Source organism: Carcharhinus amblyrhynchos, chromosome 27 (genome assembly GCF_965287045.1).
Source record: "Carcharhinus amblyrhynchos chromosome 27, sCarAmb.v2.hapA, whole genome shotgun sequence".
Lineage (NCBI taxonomy): Eukaryota > Metazoa > Chordata > Chondrichthyes > Carcharhiniformes > Carcharhinidae > Carcharhinus > Carcharhinus amblyrhynchos.
In genome coordinates this window covers 27,216,337-27,242,907 of record NC_137350.1, presented here as the reverse complement: position 1 = coordinate 27,242,907, position 26,571 = coordinate 27,216,337, and the positions used below count along the sequence as shown (strand labels likewise).

General features: G+C 40.4%; 1 protein-coding gene across 8 annotated transcripts in view; it reads left to right on the top strand.

Annotated features, from left to right (window-relative positions):
• The window catches only part of LOC145359130 (V-type proton ATPase 116 kDa subunit a 1), a 66,118-nt gene that overhangs the window by 32,449 nt on the left and 7,098 nt on the right, over positions 1 to 26,571 (top strand). For 6 of the 8 annotated variants that reach the window (XM_080213535.1, XM_080213529.1, XM_080213530.1 and 3 more), the window contains exons 12-21: positions 372 to 511; positions 2,194 to 2,354; positions 3,358 to 3,448; positions 4,109 to 4,227; positions 6,150 to 6,366; positions 6,685 to 6,792; positions 9,113 to 9,220; positions 12,397 to 12,414; positions 13,249 to 13,366; positions 16,274 to 16,445. In XM_080213535.1, coding sequence (XP_080069661.1) covers positions 372 to 511; positions 2,194 to 2,354; positions 3,358 to 3,448; positions 4,109 to 4,227; positions 6,150 to 6,366; positions 6,685 to 6,792; positions 9,113 to 9,220; positions 12,397 to 12,414; positions 13,249 to 13,366; positions 16,274 to 16,445 — 1,252 coding nt within the window. The remainder of the gene's footprint in view (positions 1 to 371; positions 512 to 2,193; positions 2,355 to 3,357; positions 3,449 to 4,108; positions 4,228 to 6,149; positions 6,367 to 6,684; positions 6,793 to 9,112; positions 9,221 to 12,396; positions 12,415 to 13,248; positions 13,367 to 16,273; positions 16,446 to 26,571) is intronic. The other 2 variants (XM_080213536.1, XM_080213534.1) reach the window with 1 other exon arrangement.

Sequence of the window (26,571 nt, the reverse complement as noted above, 5' to 3'; positions counted from 1 at the left end):
GGTGCAGTGTGGAAGTTCCCCCCCGGTTGGGGAATATAGAAGCAGGGCACAGTCTCAGGATATGGGGTAGACCATTTAGGACTGAGATGAGAAAAAAATTCTTCAATCCAAGGATAGTGGCCTTGTGGAATTGTCTACCACAGAAGGCTGTAGAGGCCAAGTCACTGAATATATTCAAGAAAGGATTTTTTTAGCATTTAATTGTGTCATGGTATATGGAAAGAAAGCAAGGATATGCCATTGAGCTGGAGGTCAGCCGTGATCACATTGAATGGTGAAGCAGGCTTGAAGGGCTGAATGGCCTACTGAGTTTCCAGGTATGTCTTTCTGAAATTTTTAGCATTTTCTAAGGTGTTTTCTTTCTTCCGCAGCTCCGTATACAATTATAACCTTCCCTTTCCTCTTCGCTGTTATGTTTGGGGATTTTGGTCATGGAGTCCTGATGACTGCATTTGCTGTGTGGATGGTATTGAGAGAGAGCCGCATATTGTCCCAGAAAAGTGAAAACGAGGTGTGTTTTCTTTTATTAATGGGGAGCTAGTTCCAGATTTATAAATTTTTGATGTGAGAATTTTTGTGTGGATTTGAAAATAATTTTTTCATGTTAGATATTGCTTGTGAGTACCCTGAGCTATGTTTTCGTATTAGTCGCAGCTGTAAGCAGATCTTTTAAGGATTCTTATGTTAATTCCTAACATATTTTGTTCAGCATCCTTTCTTTGAGAAGGCATTGAGAAAAATCAGAACTGCTTAAAAATAAATAACTTTTAAAGCAGAATTTTAGTGAGGCTGCTGTAAATAACCATTTGTGCAGAAGCTGATTTATTGGAGTGGAACAAGTAACTCCAGATTCGTTGAATTCATGATTCATTGAGTTCATAATTCATCCTAACTTCTGGACTTCTCCATAAACAATTCCGATTCTTTGTTTAATTATCCTTAAAATACACTTCTTTAGATTAAGTTTTGTCATCTGTTCTAATATCCCCTTGCATTGAATTTTTTGATACTAAGCTGCTTTGCAGAAGTGTTATGTTTTGTGTTAAAGGCACCATTAAAATTGAGATACTGTGCCTCCAGGTGTACTCTTTGGATTCTATGATATTTAAATTATTGTTCTGTCTTTATTGATTTGCATATCTCTTCCTTACTTATTCATAGACACCCTACAATGCAGAAGGAGGCCATTTGGCCTGTTGAATCCGCACTGACCACAATCCCACCCACACCCTATCTCCACAACCCCATGCATTTACCCTGCTAATCTCCCTGACGTGAAGGGGCACTTTAGCATGGCCAATCCCACCTAATCCGCATATCTTTGGACTGTGGGAGGAAGCCAGAGCACCCAGAGGAAACCTGTGCAGACACGGGGGAAATGTGTAAGTTCCACATAGACAGTGACCCAAGCTGGAAATCACGCCCTGGTCCCTGGTGCTATGAGGCAACAATGTTAACCACTGTGCCAACATGTCGCCCCAGTCTCTCTTGTTTGTCCATTTCTGAATTCTAAACAGTCACAGAGACCTAGATTCTATGTGGTTGTTAAATTTGCCATTTAAAGATCACAGCATTGCATGACTGAAGGAGAGCAAAGCTGATAAGAATGCACAAGCAAGGTGTCACCGGGAGGAAAACCTGAGGCTGAATATGGCCTGCATAAAAAAAATTACTTAGGCCCAGAAAGGAAAGCAAATTTCTAATCTTAGCGGCTACAGTATTCTTCAATGTGGGGCAGGTAACATAGAACAGCTCAGGAACAGTTGTGTTGGACATGACGCCATATTAAATTAATTCCTTCTGCCTGCCCTTGGTCCATGTCCCTCTCTTTGTATATTCATGTGCTTATCTAAAAGCCTCTTAAATGCCCCCATTGTATTGACCTGCACCACCACCACCACTCACCCCACCCCCCCAAGTGCATGCCCCCTAGTATTAGATATTTCAACTCCAGGAGAAAGATTCTGACTGTCAACCCTATCTATGCCTCTTAGAACTTGAGTTTAGGAAGTCCCCATTATGTGGAGGCCAGATAAGGTTTCATTTTGAGGATTTTGTTTTAAAAATAGCACAGTCAAGTCCATTGAATCTTTAAACCCAACAAGATTGAAGTTATTCAATGTTGTATATTGGGTACAGCTAGATTATTGCAACTGTTTTTAACCCATTTTTAACTCGGCTTTGTTCTGATAGATTTTCAGCACTGTCTTCAGTGGCCGCTACATTATTTTACTCATGGGCATTTTCTCTGTGTACACTGGACTTATATACAATGATTGCTTTGCAAAGACACTCAACATGTTCGGCTCATCATGGAGTGTTAGGCCAATGTTTCAACCAATGGGAAACTGGACGTAAGTATTCCAGAAGTATGGTAACATTGTGAGTTTTTAAATCTTTGTAAGAATGCTTTGTGTTACAAGACTGAGCGTGTTAATGTTAGGAAATAGGTTTCAAAAATCAGTTTACATTCAGGTCAGGTATAGCATGATTACATTAGTTTCTAGTGTCCTACAACATAATTGAAAAGAGTTGATGCTGTAATTGTACCAATTGAATGTGACAAAACTAAGATGTGCTAAGCTTCAAATCTTCAATTGTGAGATTAATCACAATATTTTTAATAACTTGATGGCTGTAAGTCACCATTATATTGCTCTTGGTGATCAATTCAAAAGTATCAACTCACATCCCAGAGTAGATGACTTGCCATGGTGGCACAGCGGTTAGCATTGCTGCCTCGTAGCTGGCCAGGGACTCGGGTTTAATTCCGGCCTCGGGTAACTGTGTGGAGTTTGCACGTTGTCTGCGTGGGTTTTCTCCAGGTGCTCTGGTTTCCTCCCACAGTCCAAAGAAGTGCAGGTTAGGCGGATTGGCCATGCTAAATTAATCTCGTATCGGGGGATTAATAGGGTAAATACTTGAGTTACAGGGAGATGGCTTGGGTGGGATTGTTGTCAGCGCAGGCTCAATGGGCCATTTGGCTGGTCATTTGGCCTCTTTCTGCTCTGTAGGGATTCTATAATTCAGCTCACTTCATGCGTGACAGAAGTAAAGAAGTATTAAAATATCTTCAGAATGCAGAGCTTTTGCAGAAATAAAAGTAGCCCTGATCAGTGATGATTTTTTAAAGAAGTAACACATTCAGTGAGAAAGTCAATAACAATTAATTGACAGCCCTTATGACAACAGTGACCCCCAGCCAGCATTCTGAGATCTTTAAAGTTTTTTATATTTTCCTTTGTTATTGTGAGTATCCATTTAAGGAATTTTTAACACTCTCTAAATTTAGCTTCAATAAACCAGAAATTACAACAATGTTATTTTAGATTTAATAGTATCATAATATTTTTGCAGAGATAAAATCCTTCAAGAAAATCTGAATCTTCAGCTAGACCCTGCTCATCCTAATGTCTTTAATGGACCATATCCTTTTGGAATAGATCCTGTAAGTTAATTGTGTTTTCTTTTAAATTTCCATGGTTTGTAGAAAATTAAATTCAGCCTGGCATGTCTTTTAACTATTCACACTGAATACTAGTGCTGTAATCCTTAAGTACCAACTTGCGATCTAAATTGTATCTTTTTTATTTATTTTTGATTTCACTGCCTAAATTTAAGTTTTATAGTGTTTTTCATGTGAGCATGATAAATGGATGGCGATTAGATCATAATTCCATTGACTAAGTTTTTCCTTTCACCATTCATGCTTTTTGAGTGGAAGTACTGTCTTGATAGAGATCAGTTTATGCACATCACTGTTTGTAGTATTAAGATTTTGAAAACAAATGCACTGCGATTTACTGGAACATGTTTTTGTTAACTTAAATTTCAGTTCCAATCTGTAAATCATACAGAATACTTCAATGACTAAGAGCAGCTAGTTGATGTATAGTACTATAAACTAGGGTGCTGAAACCAGAAATATTTCCTAATGTTTGTTTCCAATCTTATCTTATTTCTGTAAATTACAGGTTGAATGGCTTTGATAAGTGATACTTTAAGGGGCTAGGTTAAAGAAAACTACCGGTTAATTATTTAGCTACTAATATTCCATTTCATTGTGTTGTATCTCAATCAAAGGTTCTTTTATGATTTTTTTTCTTAGATATGGAACATTGCTACAAACAAACTTACATTTCTCAACTCCTTCAAAATGAAGATGTCAGTGATATTGGGTGTTGTCCATATGGTCTTTGGGGTTTCTCTCAGCCTCCTGAATCATATGTGAGTTGTTGCGTTCAGCTGGGCTTGGATTCATAAAGTATAGAAAAGTAGTTGTTGCCTGCTTCCACGTGACGATCAACCCTGTTTGAGACCGATTTCCTGAAACCGAAATGTGGAGTGGAATTCTGCACCCTACGCCCCCCCACACCCCAAAAAAAAGGATGTTAGGTTCTGACTGAGAACGGCCGTGTTTCCTTCCAGGAGCACAGCCGTGTTTTCTGACCAGGTTGTCTGACATGGTCAAAGAAGAAAATTTGGGGGGAGTGTGGTTTGAGTTTCTGGCAATGTAGTGCCTAATACAGCCGGCAAGGCCGGATCCACAGAGATGGTACTCCAAGCTGTGAAAATAACAAACAACCTCTCACCTCCCACGATGATCGAGAGAGAACCCCACCCCCCACCCCTGAAGCTCCCTCCCTCGCCAATGGAGGAGGATTACTCCTAGGCAGTGCACCATGGTGCATTCCCCTGAGGGCATAGTGCCAAGCAGCACTGCCGGAGGCAATGTCCAGCCTTGGCGCTCACCTTTTGGCCTCCAGTGTGGTCATCGTGACTGGTTTTCTTTTCTAAGAAACAGTAGTGAATCTCATTGGCATGACATTGCACTGCTGTGGGGGAGCATTCCACTGGGCCAGACAGTACAGGATAAAGTCATTTAGTTGTATTTTAAAGTAATTTGAACCTAATGTCATCAGTGAGGAGCAGGGCAGATCTCAAAACCAGCTCTTGGTGTCACAGTCCCACTGTGGCTCTCTTGTGAGATTTAGCAGCTATGGTGGGGTTTGCAGCTGCAAGGGACATGCCTGCTAAACCTCACCCTGGTTTCTCTGCAGTGCTGCATTTTAAACAATCTGAACGTTAAATGAATCTATATCCACTGGTGAGTCACAACTTTCAGAATTTGGTGGTGGGGGCCCTTTACAAAATTTGAGGTAGGGCTGGGAGAGGCACAGGTTTGTTAATTAAAACTCTTGTTGTCTCTGCTGAATTGTGCAACTAAGCTAGTTTAGATCATCAGCAACAGAGAAGGCTAGTCTTTTTCTTCAACTCTGGTCAAATCTGGACTTCAACTTCAGTCAAAGCCAAGATCTGACTTCAACTTTACCTTCACTGGTCATAAAATTTCTACAGTGCAGGAGGCCCATTAAATCTGTACCAACCACAATCCACCCAGGCCTCATTCCCATACTCCACACATTCGTCCCACTAATCCCCCTGACACAAGGGTCACTTTAGCACAGTTATTCTCATTCCACCTAACCCTCACATCTTTGGAATGTAGGAGGAAACCCACACAGGCACAGGTAGAATGTGCAAATTCCACACAGGCAGTGACCCGAAACTGGAATTAGTGTGAGGCAGCAGTGCTAATCAGTGTGCCACAGTGCCATGTGCTAATATACTCAGGATGGTCTGTTCCTATTGTCACATACACAGAAATTCTTTGTAACTCTATCAGCCAAGCATGGTGGCACAGTGATAGCACTATTGCCTCACAGCAGGGACCCAGGTTCAATTCTAGCCCACGGTCATTGTGGGGAGTTGCACGTTCTCCCTGTGACTGCATGGGTTTCCTCTGGGTGCATTAGTTTTCTCCCACACTCCAGGTTGGTTGACTGCCCTTTAATGTTGGGGGGACAGCAGGATAAATAAGTGGGGCTATGGGAATAGGGTCTGGGTGGGATTGTGGTTGGTGCAGGCTCAATGGGTCAAAATGGCCTCCTTGTACATTGGATTGAATCATAGAATCCCTATAGTGTAATCAAGTTAATTTACCAATGATATTAAAGAAATTAATTCGTGGGTACATTGGGAGGGACAAACAATTTATTGTGCACTTGATCTATTTTTGCAAGCAATTGGAAATCAATTGTGTGCTTAATTGTTGAATATTTCTAATGTCTTTTTATCTTTATTTCTAGATATTTTAAAAAGCCGCTGAACATCTATTTTAGCTTTATCCCCGAAATAATTTTTATGCTGTGTTTGTTCGGCTACCTTGTTATCCTCATCTTCTACAAGTGGTCAGCTTATGATGCTAGCACATCGAAAGATGCCCCCAGTCTTCTCATCCACTTCATCAATATGTTCCTATTCAGTTACAATGATAAAACCATGAAGTATCTGTATAAGGGACAGGTACGTAATGTCTTGGAGGTGTTGATTATAGATATGTTAAGAACGTGTGCTCTAAACAGATATGTTTGGCTACTTTTAAACTACTCACTGCTATTCACTGAGCACTTTGTAAATAATGCTCAAGTGGTCTGTGGATGTCTGTGTTGTGTAGAACAGCAGATTGATGTGTTTGCCCAAAGAATTGAAAGAAAAATCCAAATTTTATGTTCTGTTTCATCTCTCTTCTCCATTTAAATTGATGCTTATTCAAACTTTGCTGAACTTCAATATTTACTTCCATCAAACTGTAGTAATACATTAGGTTTTCTATTTTCACAGCGAGGTCTGCAATCTTTCTTGGTGGTTGTGGCTCTGCTGTGTGTTCCATGTATGCTTGTGGTGAAACCACTGGTACTGCGACACCAGCATTTGAGGAGAAAGCATTTGGTAAGCACGTTCAAAATATATATTTGACTTCAAATATGAATCTTTACACGTAGTTCCCACGACTGGGGATGGCAGCTAGGTAGTTCAATGCAGTACTGCACCATTGATCCATCACTAGGTAGCACGTTTCCCTGGCCTTTATTGGTCCTTAATATTGCAGTTTATTTCCTGAGGCGGGGGAATAGCTAACAACTTTTTAAAATGTCAACTTAGTCACAGTTAACACTCTCACCTCCATTTTGAAGGTTTAAAGTTTATTCTAGTGTCACAAGTACGCTTATGTTAACACTGCGATGAAATTATTGTGAAATTCCCCTAGTCGCCATACTCTGGTGCCTGTTTGGGTACTGAGGGAGAATTTAGCATGGCCAATGCGCCTAATGAGCACGTCTTTCGGACTGTGGGAGAAAACCAGAAGAAACCCACCCAGATGGGGAGAACGTGCAGACTCTGCAAGACAGTGACCCAAACCGGGAATTTAACTTGGGAAGGAAGGGAAATAGAACATAGAACATTACAGCGCAGAACAGGCCCTTCGGCCCACGATGTTGCGCCGACCAGTTACAAAAACAATGACCCACTAGCCTATACCAATCCCTTTTCGTCCATAAACCTATCCAAAGATCTCTTAAACGCCCCCAAACTAGGCGCATTTACAACTGCAGCAGGCAGGGCATTCCAATCCCTCACCACCCGCTGGGTAAAGAACCTTCCCCTGACATCCGTCCTGTAGCTACCCCCCCTTAATTTAAAGCCATGCCCCCTCGTGCTAGCTTTCTCCATCCGAGGAAAAAGGCTATCACTATCCACCCTATCTAAACCTCTAATCATCTTATATGTTTCAATAAGATCCCCTCTTAGCCGCCTTCTTTCCAACGAAAACAACCCTAAATCCTTCAGTCTCTCCTCATAGGACCTCCCCACCGTACCAGGCAACATCCTAGTAAACCTCCTCTGCACCCTCTCCAAAGCCTCCACATCCTTCTTGTAATGTGGGGACCAGAACTGCACGCAGTACTCCAAGTGCGGCCGCACCAGAGTAGTGTACAGTTGCAACATGACGCTGCGACTCCTAAATTCAATCCCCCTACCAATAAACGCCAAGACACCATACGCCTTCTTAACAACCTTATCTACTTGATTCCCAACTTTCAGGGATCTATGTACACATACACCTAGATCCCTCTGTTCATCCACACTATGGTGGTAATGGTGGTAATGTTGCAGCACTAATAGTCCAGAGGAACCTGGGTTCAAATCTCACCATGGTAGCTGGTGGAATTTAAATCCAATTTGTAAAATCTGGAACGTAAAGCTATTTTCACTAATAGTGACCATAAAACCGTTGTCAATTGTCAGTTCCCTGGCACGAGAGGCAGCAGTGCTAACCATTGTGTCACCGTGTTGTTCTAAGTTTGAATTCAACCAGGGCTGATGAATGGAAGACTTTTTATTGTTAGCTGTAATTCTCCTTATTAAGTTAGTGTGGTCTGCCACAACCCTGTTAATAGTTGGTATAGGTGCAGAGTCCAAAATGTCCTTAATTGAGCATTAATTGGCAACCTCGGTTTAAAAGAGTAAAGTTGTAAAGCTGCTTTTTGAAAAAATTGACTGGATGTACTAGAGAAGGTATTAATTTGCCAAGTGGTTGAGTACTTATGGACTTCAAGTATTTTATTTTTAGTGCTAAAATACCTCACCTTGAGCATAAAAGCAGTGTAGGGTTATAATGGATATTTTGTGAAGTTCTATTTGAGCACAGCTCTGCATTGAATTCTGCAATAATTGTCAGTTTTTTGTTTTGTGTAATTTAAACGTTTTGCCAAATATTTTGTGCATTAAGGTTGAGGAAAGTAGATGCTTGATGGTGGAGCACTTTCCCAATAAGAGGAAGTTTGACAAAGTAGGATTGAAAAGTAGAAGTTAAAATTTATTTGAGTCACAAGTAAGGCTTATATTAACACTGCAATGAGGTGACTGTGAAATTCCCCTAGTCGCCACAGTCTGGCGCCTGTTCAGGTCGCTGCACCTAACCACATTTCTCAGAACATGAGAGGAAACTGAGCACCCGGAGGAAACCCACGGAGACACTGGGAGAACTTGCAAACTCCATATAGACAGTGACCCAATCTGGGAATTGAACCGGGTCCCTGGCACTGTGAAGCAGCAGTGCTAGCACTGTGCTGTCTGGAGGTAGATATGAAGAAAACTGGTTGTGAACTGGCTATTTTAAATAAAAGAAAAATATATAGTGCATTGTAACCTAATCTGTCTTTAACCTTTGTCACATTTCACATTGTGTTGCCTTGCCGTTTCCTAGGGGACACACAACTTTGGTGGAATAAGAGTTGGGAATGGACCAACTGAGGAGGACGCTGAGATAATACAACATGACCAGCTTGATACCCATTCAGAAGATGGGGAAGAAGTAAGCGTAACACAATGCATTAGCTATAATTTGCTTTGTTCATGGGTGTTTGGGTTTCTTTATTGAGCAGCAGCTATGAGGGTGTTGGTCTTTTTCCTTGTTATTCCTGTAGCTTGTAGTTTGAAAGAAGTGTGAAAAGGCATTTGTACGGAATTATCCAAAAGTTCAAGCTGGGCAGGAGCATGAAGTTTTATATTGTTGAATGCAATTAGTTATTTGAGTTTTGTTTCAAACATTGTTATGGTGATCCTGTTCTCCATTTTGCCACCTCTTGGTGAGTTTAATATTCCATGGGCTTTCTGGGCAAAATAGTAGAATAAATGCGGGGGAAATCAGTGGATATGGTATATTTAGATTTTCAGAAAATGTTTGGTAAGGTCCATTTGGTAATGTTTGGCAAGGTTACAGTATGAGATTTGGTAATACATTGGTATGGATTGAGGACTGGTTACTGGATAGAAACCAGTAGGATTGAATGAGTCATTTTTGATAGGTTGTGACTCCTGGGGTACTGCAAGGATCAGTGTTTGGTGTGCCAGTTATTCACAATTTCTAGCAATAATTTGGATATGGCGATTAAATGTAATCTTTCAAAGCTTGTAAATGACGCAAAAGTGGTGGAAGTAAAATGTGAGGAGGATGCAGATGCTTCAAGAAGAGTTGGAGAGGCTAAGTGAGTGTGCAAAATTACCAAAGGGAATACAATGTGGAAAAATGAGGGTTATCCATTTTGATAGGAAAAACAATATTTCTTAAAAGACAAGAGGCTAAGAAGTGCTATGTAATCAAGTTCTTGATTATATAGGATGCAATTAGGAAAGCAAATGGTATGATTTATTCCAAGAGAATTTGAGTAGGGGAGTAAAGATGTTTCGCTACATTATGTCGAGTCTTGGTGAAATTGCACCTGGAGTAGTTTTGCCGTTTTGGTCTTACCCAAGGAAAGCTATACTTGCAATAGAGGGAGTGCAGTGAAGGTTCACTAAATTAATTCCTGCGACAGAGAGATTGTTCTATGAGGATAGATTAAATAGACTGGTCCTTTATGCTCTGGAGTTCAAAAGAATGAGGTGATTTAATTCAAACAAAACAATTCTTATGGGGCTTGACAGGGTAGGTGCAAGAGGATGTGTGGGGAATCAAGAACCAAGGGACATAGTTTCAAAATAAGGGGCAGGTCATTTAGGTTGAAAGGATGACCTCACTGATTTTTGATTTGATTCGTTATTGTCATGTACAACATGTATACAGTTAGAAGTATTGTTTCTTGTGCGCTATACAGACAAAGCACACTCTTCATAGAGAAGTAAATGAGGGAGTGCAGAATATAGTGTTACAGTCATAGCTAGGGTATAGAGAAAGATCAACTTAATGCAAGGTAAGTCCATTCAAAAGTCTGACGGCAGCAGGAAGAAACTGTTCTTGAATTAATTAGTAAGTGACCTCAGATTTTTGTATCTTCTGCCCAATGGAAGAAGGTGGGAAAGAAAATGTCCGGTGTGTGTAGGGTCCTTGATTATGCTGGCTACTCTGAGGCAGCAGGAAGTGTAGACAGAGTCAGTGAATAGGAGGCTGGTTTGCGTGATGGATTGGCTTACATTCATGACCTTTTGTAGTTTCTTGCGGTCTTGGGCAGAGCAGGAGCCATATCAAGCTGTGATGCAGCTTGCCTATCCTTACTGATTATGGTCTATGGGTTGGGAAGTTCAGGATCCAATCGTAAAGGGAGGAGCTAAGACCCAGACCATGGAGTTTGGAGCTGGGTTTCGTAGGAATAATATTGAAGGATGAGGGTGGATAATCTTTAGAATTCATTGTCCCAGAAATCTGTGGAGGGTCAGTTATTGAGCATGTTCAAGTTGAAATTGATAAATTTCTACAAATTAAAACCATCAAGCGATAATGGGGATAGTGCAGGAAAATGGTGAAGTAGAAGATCAGCCATAAGATGTGCAGGGTAGGTTGATTAACCATGATAAATTGCCCATTCGTATCGGGGGATTAGCAGGGTAAATACATAGGGTTACTAGGATAGGGCCCGGGTGGGATTGTTGTCAGTGCAGGCTAGATGGGCTGAATGGCCTCCCTCGCACTGTAGGGATTCTATGATGGTCACATTGAAAAATGGAGCAGGTTCAAAGGGCTCTTACATTTTATGTTCTCAGTGAGGAACAGTATTGATCTGTCTCGCGTGTTGAGTATCCCTTTAGTTAAAGCCTCACAAATCCCTGCAGAGTTGTTATCTGGAGCTAGGATGTTATCATAGAATCATAGAAACCCTACAGTGCAGAAAGAGGCCATCTGGCCCATCGAGTCTGCACCAACCACAATCCCATCCAGGCCCTACCTCCATATCCCTATATATTTACCCGCTAATCACTCTAACTCATCTCAGGACACTAAGGCAATTTTAGAATGGCCAATCAACCTAACCCAGAAGGAAACTGGAGTACCTGGAGGAAACCCATGCAAACACGAGGAGAGTGTCTGTGTAGAGTTTGCACAGTGACCCAAGCAGGGAATCGAACCCAGATCCCTGGAACTGTGAAGCAGCAGTGCTAACCACTCTGCTACCGTGCCTCCCGGATGTTGCTGCATCTGTTCATGGCGTGTTATGTGAATCATAACTGTTATAAGTGATGGCTGAAATATGTTGTGAGCAATATGGATTGTTCTTGAATAACTATTTATTTGTATATTTTTAAATTCTAGTGCTTTTTTAATATGCTTAATTAATAGGTTGAGAATACAAGATTAGTAACCTCACTCTGCTGTAAAAACTTTCCTTTAGGCTTTATAACTAAATGTGGCTACAATGAATCTCTTGCCCTTTAGAATTTTTTATCTTTTCAAGGTCCAATATCACAAATGGAGTTTAGTAATTGGAAGAAAATCTCTAGATTAACATTTTGTTTGTAATAGGTAAAACTCCCCTTTTAATTTCAGCATCAACTTTCTTGTTTGAAAAAGACCTGAAACTTTTGACCTGACTGATACAGGCACCACACAAATTATTTTAGTAAATCCGAGTGCTGTGTGAGAGAATTATTTTTTGCTGAATTTCAATAAAAAGATGTGCTTTTTACATATATTTGCATGCATCTTAATAGCTACTAACTATGCGTTCATGTTCTCATTGCATTTAACTGCACTAAATATGTAATTTTTTTTGCAAGCCCACTGTGGAAGAATTGGTAAGGCTGTGCTTATTGCCTGTTTGTGTCTGCTGAGACAGTCTCACATTATCCATTTACATAGCATATGTTCATTAACTTTTTAATTAGACAAATTTGTTGGCATTTGATCTATATTGAATGTCACCCAAAAGGAATTCTGAATTTCAACACTAAGATTTCATGTTGTAAAGCTGATTTAGGAATTTAATCATACTTTACTGTTGGTATAATAGATACAAGATAAGCTAAAGTTGTAAGTTTTTGTCTTACATTCCTAAAGAGACGCAGGGAAAGTAACAGTCTCCACCCCTTTGAATTTATAATTTGGGTAAAATTTGACAAGGTCCTAGAGGTAGTTAAGTTGATTGTCACACTTGCACTCCAGGATCATGTTTGAATTCAACCCACACTTTCTTGTGATTATAATCATCTTGATCAAGTTGGCTTTGGGCAGTCTCAACACTTTCAAATGGGTGTGGGTCCACAGCATAAAATCCTGCGTAAATGGGCGACTTGACACAGACGAGACCAAGATCGCTGATGTAAAAACATACGGTATAAATGTGTGGGGCTGTTTTTCTGAGGTTGGGGTTCAATCACATTGGGTATTTTAGAAGTAATTTAGTTTCCCTAAAATGGAAATTGCAAAACATTTCATTTTCATCACTCACATTCCACATATCTCAAGCTCAAAATTCAGTTCAGTTTTCAAGGATTGAACTATAGATGCATTGTCTTTGGCTATTTTATATGCTTTCCAAGTTCCAATAATACTTTTTTTTCTAGTAAGTACAGTTTTATGTCCTATATTATTTTACATTGACACCTCCTTTCTTTAATCCTTTGCTACAGTTTAATTTTGGTGATGTTGCTGTACACCAGGCCATCCATACTATTGAGTACTGCTTGGGATGTGTTTCTAATACAGCCTCCTACTTGCGATTGTGGGCGCTGAGTCTGGCTCATGCACGTAAGTACAGCATAGATGCACATTTGTCATGAGTGCTTCCTATATGACTAATAATCTTGCCTTATTCATAGATAAGATGTATGATGTTTATGTATGTCCCAGCTCTTGGTACATGGCCCTTTACCATCATTGCAAAGACTTCCAAGTTAAACCTCAGTCATGATTGAAATGTTTACCAAGTTTTTCAAGATCTGTTTTAATCCATTTTATGGCACACCCAACAGTTCAGAGTTCTTTCTTACTGAGATGTTAATCAATGTTATCCACTTGTATCCTGGAGTGGTCTTGAACGGCTGGCATTCTGACTGAGGTGAGAGTGTTGACTGTGACCTAAGTTAAGAAGTGGGTAGCCCTCCGCCCGATTGTCGTATTAATGCCATTTTGACATTGCCAGTCATGGATTTTGTCAGTTAAATAAACATTTCCCAAGATCATGAAGAAAGTGACATTTAAGTCACTTTTTAAAAAGTGTGTTGGGGATAGTCTCAGATTAATGGATGGTTAACAGTTGGATTCAACAGAATAACTGCTACTTGCAGAGGTGTTCTTTCATTCAAAGACAAACTGATCCTATAAGGGCAAATATCTCTGCAAATGTGCAAAGGTAGCTTGGCTAAAATAGCGACATTTGTTTTTTTTTAAAAAGTAATCACCTGTGCCAAACATATTGTTCAAAATTCTCCCAAAAAAATCCGAAGTGCCGAATTTGTGTAGAAACTGGAATGACTCCTGCTGGTTTTTTCAGCAGGATTTTCAAAATTAATCTCCCACGCTGAGCACTGCAGAATGCCCAAGCAAGGTTCATGTTGAAAATCTGGAGGTGGCCTATTCCTGTTGGAGAGGCCAGCAGCATAAGCACAGAGGCCTGTTCAGTGCTACGCCAATCTGTCAGTGTGGAGATTGGCACATGCACTGTAGCCCCACACTGCCAGCCTCCCAGTCGCTGGCAAGCATAGCAACCCTCCATCAATGGGCTCCTGGATGTCTTCTGGCAGCTCCAGTCAGCCCCTTCCCTCTCTCTGCCACTGATCCCAAGTGTGGAGTGCCAGCGGGATATCTCTTCCCCACCCCATTGACACTACCTGATGCCTGCTGGACAGTGCCAGGGAGCCAGGTTGGTACTGCCAGGCTGACGATGCCCTGGAGGCATCCCATACCCCTGACCTCCTGGGGGACAGGGGGGCCTCCATGGCCTTCCTTCACTCCAGCCGGGTCGGATTCCGAGCTCCCCACTAGTGGGGATCTGTTGTAAATCTGGCCGAAGTGAACCACTCCTGGTGGGTGAGGGAGGCTAGTGGCCCCAGGGACTTGGAGTCTTGGGCCTGTTAATGATATTGATATCAGCATTATAATATTTAAATAAGCTCCACTTAGAGCTGATGGCACTGGAGATCTGGGGACCTGAAGACACGCAGAGGCCATGGTGCCCAGTGGGGAGCCTGCTAACCAGCCTCCACTGATATCTCCCGACCCCGCTGCACTGCTAGAGCAACGCAGCGGTCTGGGAGGATCACCCCCATTCTATCTTAAGCATGAGCAATGCCACCAATTTGGATTTCACACAGAATGGACTATGTTGTTGCTCAGTTTCCTATTCAGATAGGCTTTTCCCAGGGAGGGAGAGAGTCCCAACATGCACTGGCCAATGTGCCGTTTGGCCGAGAGGAAGATGTGGTTTTGCCGTTCTGTACATTTCACTTCTCGAATGCTATATGAGAGAGATGCAATTGCCTGTGCCAAATATCTAGACCTAACTTCGACTAATGCTTTGCATTTTGTTCAGCCTGAATATTTGTGCCAGTGAATAGACTGGAGAATGCAGTCAGCAGTAATTTAAGTCAAGTGCTATTTCATGCAAAGCAAGTATAAGTATTGTCCTGACTTGAAACCCTAGATAAGTAGTGCAATTAATCTGTTTGTCCTCTGAATGTGAAGGACAAATGTACCAGTAGGTAAATGACTCTGTTACTGTGCAAAAATAGATGGGCTAAAATGTTAGCATTTGAATTTTTTAAAAATAGTCACTCGTGCCAAATATATTCTATCTTATTCATAGGAGAACATTCTAGGGGGTTCCAGTTGAACAGAAACTGAACTAGACTAGCCACATAAAAATTGTCTGCCTGAGCAGTCAAAGGCTAGGAAGCGTGCAGCGAGTAACTTCTCTCCTGACTCCCCAAAGTCTGACTACCATCTGCAAGACACAATTCAGGAGTATAATTGAACACTGTCCACTTGCCTGGATCTGTGTAGCTCCAACAACACTGGAAGCTTTACACCATCCAGGACAAAGCAGCCTGCTTGATTGCTACCCCTTCTACAAACATTCAGTTGCTTTACCACAGTGACAGTGGTGTGTATCATCTACAAGATGCACTGCAGGAAATCACCAAGGTTCCTTGGGCAGCACCCTCCAATCCCACAATTGCTACCATCTAGAAAAACAAGAGCAGCAGTTATCTGGGAACACCACCACTCAGAGGTTCCCCTCCAAGCCGCATATCATCTTGACTTGGAAATGTATTGCTGTTCCTTCACTGTCAGTGGTTCAAAATTCTGGAATTCCCTCCCTAACAGTACTGTGGTCATACCTACATCTCAGAGATTGCAGCGGTTCAAGAAGGCAGCCCACCATTACCTTAAGAGCAGCTAAGGTTAGGAATAAATGCTAGTCTAGCCAGTGATGCCCACATCCCACAGATTAATTTTAAAAAACTTTTCTGCAGTTTAACTTTAAATTCAAATTTGAGATTTTAGCTAAAAACATGCAAAAGAAATTTCCATGTGTCTTTTTTCTGAGGTCTCCACTTTAAAAATGTTCAATAGTTTTGCAGCTGCTTGGCTAGCCTACTGATTTTTATCTCTATGAAATTGATGAATTTAAATAGTGTCATTCCCCCTTTTCAGAGCTCTCTGAAGTGCTGTGGACCATGGTTATGCACCTTGGACTATCAGTAAATAGCTTTGGTGGATCTTTTCTCCTCTTCTTCATATTTGCTGCCTTTGCAGTGCTGACGATTGCAATTCTACTCATCATGGAAGGCCTTTCTGCATTTCTGCATGCTCTTCGGTTGCACTGGTAAGAAAAGAGCTTAATTTCCAATATTTGTTCCATCTGATGGGAGTTGTCATATTTAATGAAACTTTTATTTTTTTAAAAAAGCTCTTCAATTCTGAATGTCCAAATGCATACATGGTGTGACTTTGAAAGGTGCACATCAGAGGTTTTTGGGTTCAGCCCATAGTTTGTGCTGCATGATATCTTGGGTGGGGCAGTTGGAGATGTTTTTGGGTCATTGTCCCTCGGCTAGAGAAGAAAATGAACCAGGTGGAAATGGCATTGCTCTCAACAAAAGCAAGTTCTATTCATTTGAAACTGTAGATGCACTTAACCCAAAGTAGCTGTGATGTGTTATTCCAGGTAAAAATCCATATGTATTTTGAAGACTGAATTTTCCTTGGTTCAGTTGCCCCAAACTTAACTACGTTGGTGCTGACATTATGGTTTCACTGGTAAATGTATTGGCTAGCTATTGGAATTTGGGGACCTACACTCCCTTAAAAGAAAAACAGATGGAAATCGTCAAAGGAAAATAAATGGTAAGACACAAAAATGCAGATCAACGTATGGCATTTGTGCTTTGGTTGACGTTCAGAGGTGCCAATCTGGCTGGAGATTCTGATTTTTCTTACAACTGTTTTGATTCTTCAAAGGTTTGCACATATGAATCTTTCAAAAAAGGAAGGCTGAGGGTGTGATGTAATAGAAGTCTTTAAAATTACGAAGGGTTACGATTGAGGGCCATCAGACTTTGGAATTCTTTGGGAAAGAGAGTAGTGAAGGCTGTGTTAATTAATATATTCAAGGCTGAGATGTATGGACTTTTGATCAGTAGTAGAGCCGAGAGCTATGGGAACAGGAAAGTAGAGTTAAGGCCAGAAATCAAATCTTATTGAGTGGAGGAGCAGGGTTGTGGGGTATTCTCTTCCACTTATTTTCTTAGGATTGTATTTTTATTCCCTCCTTCCATGTTTCTTCCCATTGTGATAACAGTAGGATTCATAGAACCACCTCGGTCAGATATATCATGTATGGGACTGTCTATTTGTGAATTTAAATAGTACCAGCTGAAGGGTTCAGCCAAGGAGGCATCAGTGTTGAGCCTCCTCATATTAATGGTATAGAAGGCAGATTCCATGCTGTTTAATTTAATGATCTTTATAGTGATAGGAACAACTTACATTATCGTTTATGAAGTGAAATTATGTGTATTTAAAAAGATACTTTGAAATGAACATTGTACTAAGTGTTGAGCAGTGAAAAGGGTCAAATTATCATCTTTAAAATTCTGAACATTTTCTCGCAGGGACACGACTGGTTAGTCTTTGCAAGTGAAAACTGATTTTTTTTGCCATTACCACCTTCCTTTGTTTAGTTGTACTGAAGCTGTTTCTAGCTGACTTCTTACAATCCAGGCAGAAATCAGTCTAGGCCAGGATTTGAAGTTTAGGGGCATTGTATTTCTGACTACTTGCTCACTAACCATTTAACTTGGAGAGTTGAAAAGGTGCTACCTTGGCTATGATCATGATTAGAGGAGTCTGGCCATTTATTAATATAAACGTGAAAGCCAGTCGTAAAACAAAATCACTGTGGATGCTGGAAATCTGAGGTTAAAAACAGGAAATGCTGAAAAACTCAGGACTGGTAACATCTGTGGAGAGCCTTTATACTTAAAGCCCATATGACTTTTTTCTGAAGAATAGTCATCTGGATTTGACGTTGACTGTGTTTCTCTCCACAGATGCTGCCAGACCACCTGTTTTAATTTACAAAAGTAAACCACCTCGTGACCACCTTTCTGAGATTGTATTTTCAGCAATGGTCAACCTATTAGTATCTGTGACAAAATTAGCACAAAACTAATTTCAGTAACATTTTACCTTGGACCTTGTTTCTCATGTTTTTAATCTAACTGAAAATATCCACCTCCAAACAGCTGCGTTTCATTTAGAGTTCTTTGTAATCCCTGGTTTAACATTTAATGACTTAATGTAATTTTATGAAGAATGCTTTGGTATTCCTTATAATTTTGCATGGAGCTCATAGATATTCCAGAACGTAAGGTCCCATAAAATAAATTCTCATCAATTTAGCTGATTTCATCATCTGGAAATGATTATGCTTTGCCCTGGCCAGTCCTTCTAACTTTGTCAGTTAGCAGTTAACATTCTCTTTCAGCCACATGGGCAACTTTTAAAACCATTCTTTATTTTGATGTCTTAATTTTTAAACCTAGTTCTATTTGCTTATTAACAGTCTCCTTTGCAAATAATGAATCGTACAATTGGGTACTTCAGGGTGTTTTCATGATGGAATTATGTTTTGGATAATAATGAAATTAGTTTTTTGTTTGCTTCAATTGCTTCTAGGACCTGAACAATACCTCGCATTCATATAGTGCCTTTAACCCAGTAAAATGTCAAAAAAGATGTTCAAGTAAAACATAATGTTGGATCTGTGATTTTATCTGCTTGAACACGGAAAAGTAATTGACAGCGTTTGCAGATGTTTCCCCCCCTCCAAACTCCTATAATTTGAAAGAGTAATTTGTGCTTCATGACTTTAGGTGCAAACTAGTGGGTGTACTTTGAGGTCTTGATTTTCACACAACCATTGTGCTGAACATATTGCAACATTGACTTAAAAGTCATACATCTCAGGACAAGATGAAAAGATTTGGGTCTCTTTTCTCTGCCAGAAAGAAGGTTGTGGAGCGACCTTGCTGAAAAACTTTGCTGGAGCCGATACCATTTTCGCTTGTGGGGTAGAGTGAAATTGAAGCCTGCCAAAACAAGATGGTTACCAAGAAATTAAACAGGGAATCGAGAAGGAATTTCTTTACCCAGAGTGTGATGAGAATGTGGAACTGACTGCCCACAGGGAGTAGTTGAGGTGAAACGCCTGGATCTGTTTAAGGGAAGCTAAATAAGCAGATGAGGGAGAAGGAAACAGAGGGTTATGTTGATAGCTAGATAAGGATGGGAGGAGGGTTGAGTGGTGTGTAAATGCTGGCATAGACTCTCGTAATTTTGATTGAAGTTAATTATTGGCCAGAGCATTGGGCTTAACATCCCTGCCTCCTTCGAAATAGTACCATGGATCTTTTATGTCCACCTTAAAAGGCAGGCAGGGCTGTTTAGCATCTCTTCCGAAAGAGATCTCCTCTGACAGCAGTGCAGCATTAGAATGTCAATCCTTTATTTTTATGCCCATCTCCTGGAGTGAGGAACCTGGTGACTCAGCCATGAATGTTAATAACTGAGTCATAGCTGAGTCATCTATGTAATTTTATGCAAGTGCAGTGATGGCCTGTAAAATACTGGTACCAATTCCAATTGAGATGTGGCTTAAAATGAGCCAAACTGACATTTTTTCCTGATGAGCCACTGGGGATGTTTTCAACTTTTCCTTCTGCAATAAAACAAGGTTGGGTTTAAAGAGGGAAATTTGGATAAGGAATAAAAATCATGACTGGAAACTACTAACAAGGAAAGCTAAAATTGGTGAATTGGCACCTATGTTGTGCAGTTATTTCAGTGCTTGTTGTGAATGTTCTGTTTTTACTGCCCTGCAAATAATAAGCTGCAGACATTGTCTGTACATTGACAATTGTCTAACTGCCAAAGAAGTCTTTGGCCCAAATTGGGACGCACACTGGAAAAATAAATAAAATGAGTTTGCAAATGAGCTTGGAAATATCGAACTTTTAATGTTCCGCCCTGGAACACTAGCTCAGATTTCACGGTGGGTGGTGAAGCAATGGCAGTCGCTGACCTAAGAAAGCAACAAAATATTTATCATCTTGAAGATTGTTCATAATTTAACATTGCACAATAGGAAGCCAGTGAAGCTGTTCAGCAGTTATGAACTTTTACGCTGTTAAACCCAGTTGAACCTCGTTCAAAGGTGCAACCTTGTCAGCAATTTTCTAGCAAGACTATCTGCATATAACTCTCTACAGGATTGCAGAGTAGAGGGGAATTTGACAGCGCCCAAAGAGGAAGTGTGAAATCGCTCATTGACAACAACTTCTGGATTTCCATATTTGACTACACTTGTGCCAACTCCTAAAACTGACATCAACTTTTGAGTAATCCCAACTCACATGGACTGGCTTCAGACCATCGCTACAGCAAAATCCAGGCCATTCTGTAACTTAGCATAAGATGTTTGCAGTAAAAATATTTTTAGCCTTTTTTCAGTTGCATACTACAAGAACTGGTCATTTAAATAACTAGTGCAAATGCATTTTAAAACCTGGTGTCAATTAAATAATTCCATTCAAAGTTTTTAAAAAAAGTATTAGAAACTGCAATTATTATTATTTATCAACACAAAGCCAGGTTCTGGCTGCTGAAACTTGAACCCCTGTAATTTTTATTTAGCGAATGTCCCTAAGCCAAGCAGTTTCTCAAGTCCTGCTGTGATGCGTTGGATAGGTTTCTGCTCGGTTTGTGGATTGGGCACGTTTCTATGATGCGGTGCATAGCCTGTACATGAAGCTGGCACTAATGTCCCATCTGTGGAGATTGGCCAAGCAAGGACCTTGGCTGGTCTTGAACCTGTTGCAGGTAGACCACACTTTCCTTGGAAGGTTGAAACCAGGCAGCTGATGGTTTGGGTTTGAGACTGGATAATTGTTTGTCATCCCAATGATTCTTATTTGTTTGGCTTGAGCGGCCATACTTTGCAGCATTGTTTTAAGTTTTGGCAAGTCCTCATTTAAGGTCTGGCCCAAGGTGTCAAAATTGGGGGCTTGAGCTGCGAGGCAGATGTTGTCAGCATATATGAATTTTTGGGAGGTAGTTTTTGAAAGATTTATGCACAAGTTGAACAGGGTTGGAGCCAGTACTGAGCCGGAGAGCCCATTCGTTGTCTTTTCCGTGTACTTTTTGCCTGTCCATGATGAACTCTGAACCTTCAATTCAACAGTGTTTTAAATATTTTTAGTGAGTGGGGGATCGATAGTAATTCCTCTAGCCTGTGGAGAACTACTAAGATGCAACTAGCATTGATCAAATGTTCTCGTTTCAGAGTAGCTTGTTTTTAAATATTCCAGTGACCGGCATAATGCTCAAAGCTAAATTCAATTGTTTCAAATATAGTTGATCAAGACCCCTTGATAGAAGATACCTAGAGTCCATATTGTCATAAACCTTGACAATCTTCTGTGGAGAGTATTCCAATTGCACTGTTGCTTTGTATCAGTATTATCAGACTAATACTTCACTGAAATAAGTTATAATAACCTGAAACCTGCTTGAATGGTCCTAAATGCCTAGATCCTGTCCTGGCAGATCAGCTCAGGATCCGTGACAATGTTCCCCTGGTATTAACTATCAGCAGAATCCATTATTCGCAAGGAACAGAAAAGTTACAATGTTTTGGTGGTGTGTCTCCCGAAACATTTTAAGAACTGTGGAGCACCATGAAGTGACACAGTCTGAATGTTGTCTGGTTTCTTGTTCGCATTTTCTTTGTAGTCGGTGAATATTTATGCCCTGACATGTTGGCTATTATATTACTGTGGCCATCTATTTAGAGATTACTTTTTTATTGTCTGCTGATATATTATCTCATTGAATCCCTTAATTCTAGCTGTGGAGTAATCTTTGGTAGCAAACTATCTGATTTGACATTTTGTGGCAGTAAGCAGTGGAGCCTTTTGGATACTCCAGTTCTCTTTTGGCTTCTGCATTTAACATTGAGCTGCGGCCCTTCTAAGTTCTGAGTGCGACCCATGCAACATTTTGTTGACCGTTGTTCACGTGCAGGTTTGCTACATTCTGCTGATTTCCGTCTGCACACTTTTTTCCCCCCAAACAGTATGACTGAAGTGATTCGCACATAAAGCAAGGGCAAGTGGAGTGAGGTGCATGCTGATTGCTCACAACACTGACTGTGAGAGCCATGTGCTCCCATCAAACATAAATATTTCTTTTGTTTCTACCATTTGAAGTTGGTTGTTCTGTTAAATGAATGAGTAAGCATTTTCTATAACTCATTAAAATATTCAGTGTGTATTAAATGTATTCAATCTTATTCATGGTTAGTGAGCAAGCCTGATTTCGATCTTGCAGCCCATTTAGGTGCAGGAGGGCCACTCATGCAGCCCACTCACTCATCGAGGTTACCCATCACTGTTGTAGACTCATACAACTGAGACCTGATCAGATGAGCCCTGCAATTCTGGCATGTGAAATTTAGCGGAATCAAGAGATTTCGATTTGTTTTTCTGCAAAGTGATTTACATTGGTGACAAAGGACAGTAACCTGAAATTTTCATTTTCTGTTTAAATATTTACCTTATTATAATGAGCTATTAATAGGTGGTTTTTGCATTGGACACTGCTAAACCATCCTAATATATCTTGGGATTTGGATTTATGTTTATAAAAACTTAGTACAAATATCTCAAAATAATTCTACTGTGGCTATTTATTTTGATACAGTGGGATAGAAATCTTGATGTCCGGGAGGTGTATCCACGCTAAGTCCCAATATTTTCTATCACCAATTTTTTTCTCTAAGTTTCCCTTACTTTAGATTCTCTTTTACTGGTGCTTTTTCTTGCTCCACTGTGAAAACTGAGAGTATTCACTTTAATCTTAAAGCTCTTTACATTTGTTATGATAATGACTGCCTTTTTATGAGGGTCACGTTTATTTACCTTTTACAGTCAATCAATAGTTTCTGGAAAATCCAGAACATGAACACAAAAAAAAGACTTGTATTTCCATGCAATGCCAAGTGTCATTAGATGTGCCAACATATGGCCTGTTAAGTCGAGGTGCAATGTGCCTACTCTGAGGCACTGTCCAAAGATAAAGTGGATGTTCTGGCTGGCATTCTAACCACTATCGGGAATAAGTTGGCTGGTCATCCACTAATTTCAAATTCTATACAAATTCTGTTTGCTAACATACCAGCTCCATTTAGAAAAAGTAAGTTGCTGGCTGTGAGGTACTTTGCATAGAAAAATAGAAGATAGGAACAAGAGGAAGCCTTTGAGCCTGCTCTGCCATTCATTACGATCATGGCTGTTATTTCACAATAGCCTAATCCTGTTTTCTCCATAATCTTTGATCCCATTCGCCCCAAGTGCTACATCTAGCCACCTGTTGAATACATTCAATGTTTTGGCATCAACTACTTCCTGTGGTAATGAATTCCACAGGCTCAGCACTTTTTGGGTAAAGAAATGTCATCTCACCTCCATCCTAAATGGTCAGCCCTGCATTCTTATAGACTGCGACCCCTAGTTCTGGACACCACCACCATTGGGAACATCCTTACACATATAGTAATATAAAAGCAAAACACGGCAGATGCCGGAAATATGAAATAAAATTAGAAAATGCTGAAAAAAGTCGGCAGGTTTAGCAGTTTCTGTGGAGAGAAAAACAGAGGAAGGTTTTGATTCCACATAGGCTCAGAATATTAACTCTGTTTCCATCTTCACATAAGCTGCCAGACCTGCTGAGTTTTGCCAGCATTTTTTTGTTTTTGACTACAGAATAGTTTTAATGTACATTTTGATATATTATTGTCACATGTATTAGCATATAGTGAAAAGTATTGTTTCTTGCACACTATACAAAGCATCCAATTTATAGAGAAGGAAACGAGAGTGCAGAATGTAGTGTTATCGTCATAGCTAGGATGGAGAGAAAGATCAACTTAATGCAGAGTAGGTCCATTCAAAATCTGATGGCATCAGAAGCTGTTCTTGAGTCAGCCAGTACATGACATCAGACTTTTGTATCTTTTTCCTCCGGAAGAAGGTGGAAGAGAGAATGTCTGGGATACATGACTGCTTTGTTGAGGCAGCGGGAAGTGTAGATAGAGTCAACGGATAGGAGGCTGGTTTACGTGACAGATTGGGCTACATTCATGATCTTTTGTAGTCTCTTGTCTTGGGCAGAGCAGGAGCCATACCATGCTGCGGTACAACCAGAAAGAATGCTTTCTGTGGTGCATCATGCCAAAATTCCTTAGACTTTTGAGAAAGTAGAAGCGTTAGTGGGCTTTCTTAACTATAGTGTTGGCATGGGGGGACTAGGACCGGTTGCTAGTGATCTGGACACCAAAAATTTATTTTAAAGGGAGGAGGTGTTCAGTGGATTAAAGAATATATTTCAATCAAAACAGTCCTTTGCGTAAAGTTATGGTTCTGAACTTGTGGTCTTGGGCAATTGGAAGGAATTGACCTTCTATCTTGGAAGCAGACATATTTCATGGCCTGTATTGTGCTCTGCACCCACACATGTTTCAGCTGTCAAATGGGTTTAATCATATTCCGCTTATAGGAGTATGTGGGATGTTGTATGGAACAGCTGGCTGTCTATAAAGCTTCCAGTAATCCAAAGAGTGGCATACCTCATCTCCATCTGGAGCAATACAGCTTCTATAAAAGAATGAATCTGATATCTGTAAACAGATTTTTTTGTTAAAATAGCACAAGCTTCTAATACTGACAAGTTGTTCTTTCTTGACATGTGTAATATTGTAATTTTGATTTTTGAAAAGGTCAAGGCATGAAATTTTGGACACCTGATTTCAAAATACCTGTTTACAAGTAATATCAGAAATTGAGAAATTAGATCTTAACAAATAGGCTAAATAATGTTGATTTAAAGTAAAACATAAAATTTATTTATTTTGTCACAAGTGAGGCTTACATTTACACTGCAATGAAGTTATTGTGCAATTTTCCCTAGTCACCACAGTCCTCCTGTTCAGGTCAATGCACCTAACCAGTACATCTTTCAGAATGTGGGAGGAAACCCACGCAGACACGGGGAGAATATGCAAACTCCTCCAGGCAGACCCAAGCCAGGTATTGAACCCGGGTCCCTGGTGCTGTGAGGCAGCAGTGCTAACCACTGTGCTACCATGCCGCCCCCATTACAGGAGCCACACTCATTTGATTAAGACAGGTTTTTTTTAATAATCAAAATGGTTTGAACTATTCTGGAGGATGAAATTGCAGTAATCATTCCAACATTCCCCAAGCTGACGCCATCCCGGAGAGAAAAGCACATGCATGTACAAAACATGTCTGTTGGCAAATCGTCAAGTGTATGATTGTAGCCCACTGTGATATTTCACTCCGGTTACTCAGTGGTCAAGTATTTGATCTCCAGTGAACTTTGTCATCTGGCAAACTGAAGTTGTCACCTTGTGTGGGGTGTGTGTGTACTGATTGCAGTAATGTATAAACATAAGTCCATTTTTCCTCATGTTAAAATAGTCCTTAATTTGCCAAATTCCATTGTTTCTTTTCATGTGGCCACAGATGAGTAATTCAAAATGAATGCTTCTAAACTTACAAACCCAAATTTATAAACTGTTAATGCTGATCAATTTGAGGGATGTTTGTGAAGAGAAAACTTCTACCTTTAGCACCTAGTGTTTCATAGAATCCCTGTAGTGCAGAAGGAGGCCATTTGGCCCATCGAGTCTGCACCGGCCACAATCCCACCAAGGCCTTATTACCCGTAACCTCATGTATTTACCCTGATAATCCCCTTTTACACTAGGGTCAATTTAGCCTGCCAGTCAACCTAATCTGCACATCTTTGGACTTGGAGTAAACCAGAGCACCAGAGGAAACCCACGCAGACACAGGGAGAGTGTGCAAACTCCACATAGACAGTGATCCAAGCTGCAATAGAACCCAGGTCCCTGGCGCTGTGAGGCAGCGATGCTAACCACTGTGTCACCATGCCACCCAGTCATTATCAAATTAGGATAATACGTACTTGGAAACAGATTCCGGCTGCATCTTGTACTTCATTCTTGCCTTTAGAAGAAAAATACCTGGTGCCATCTCCACAGCTGTTGTGAGACTGACTAGTACCTGCTGTTGTTAAATTATGGACAACTTTTTACTGTGGGTACAACCATTTGGGAACTGATTTGGGAGAGTTTCACAGATTATTCTCAGTAGCTGGGAAAAAACAATTTCCAGCCCATCATTTTTTGCTATACTCAAACCCATGTCAAAGAACATTTTGTTATCCTATGGTGCCACCTACTGTTCCATGTTGCAGGATTTCTGTTGTTATCAGGCAGTTTGCATATCTCTTATGTATGCTGGCACTAGATTCTCTAAGCAATAGAACATTGAACAGTACAG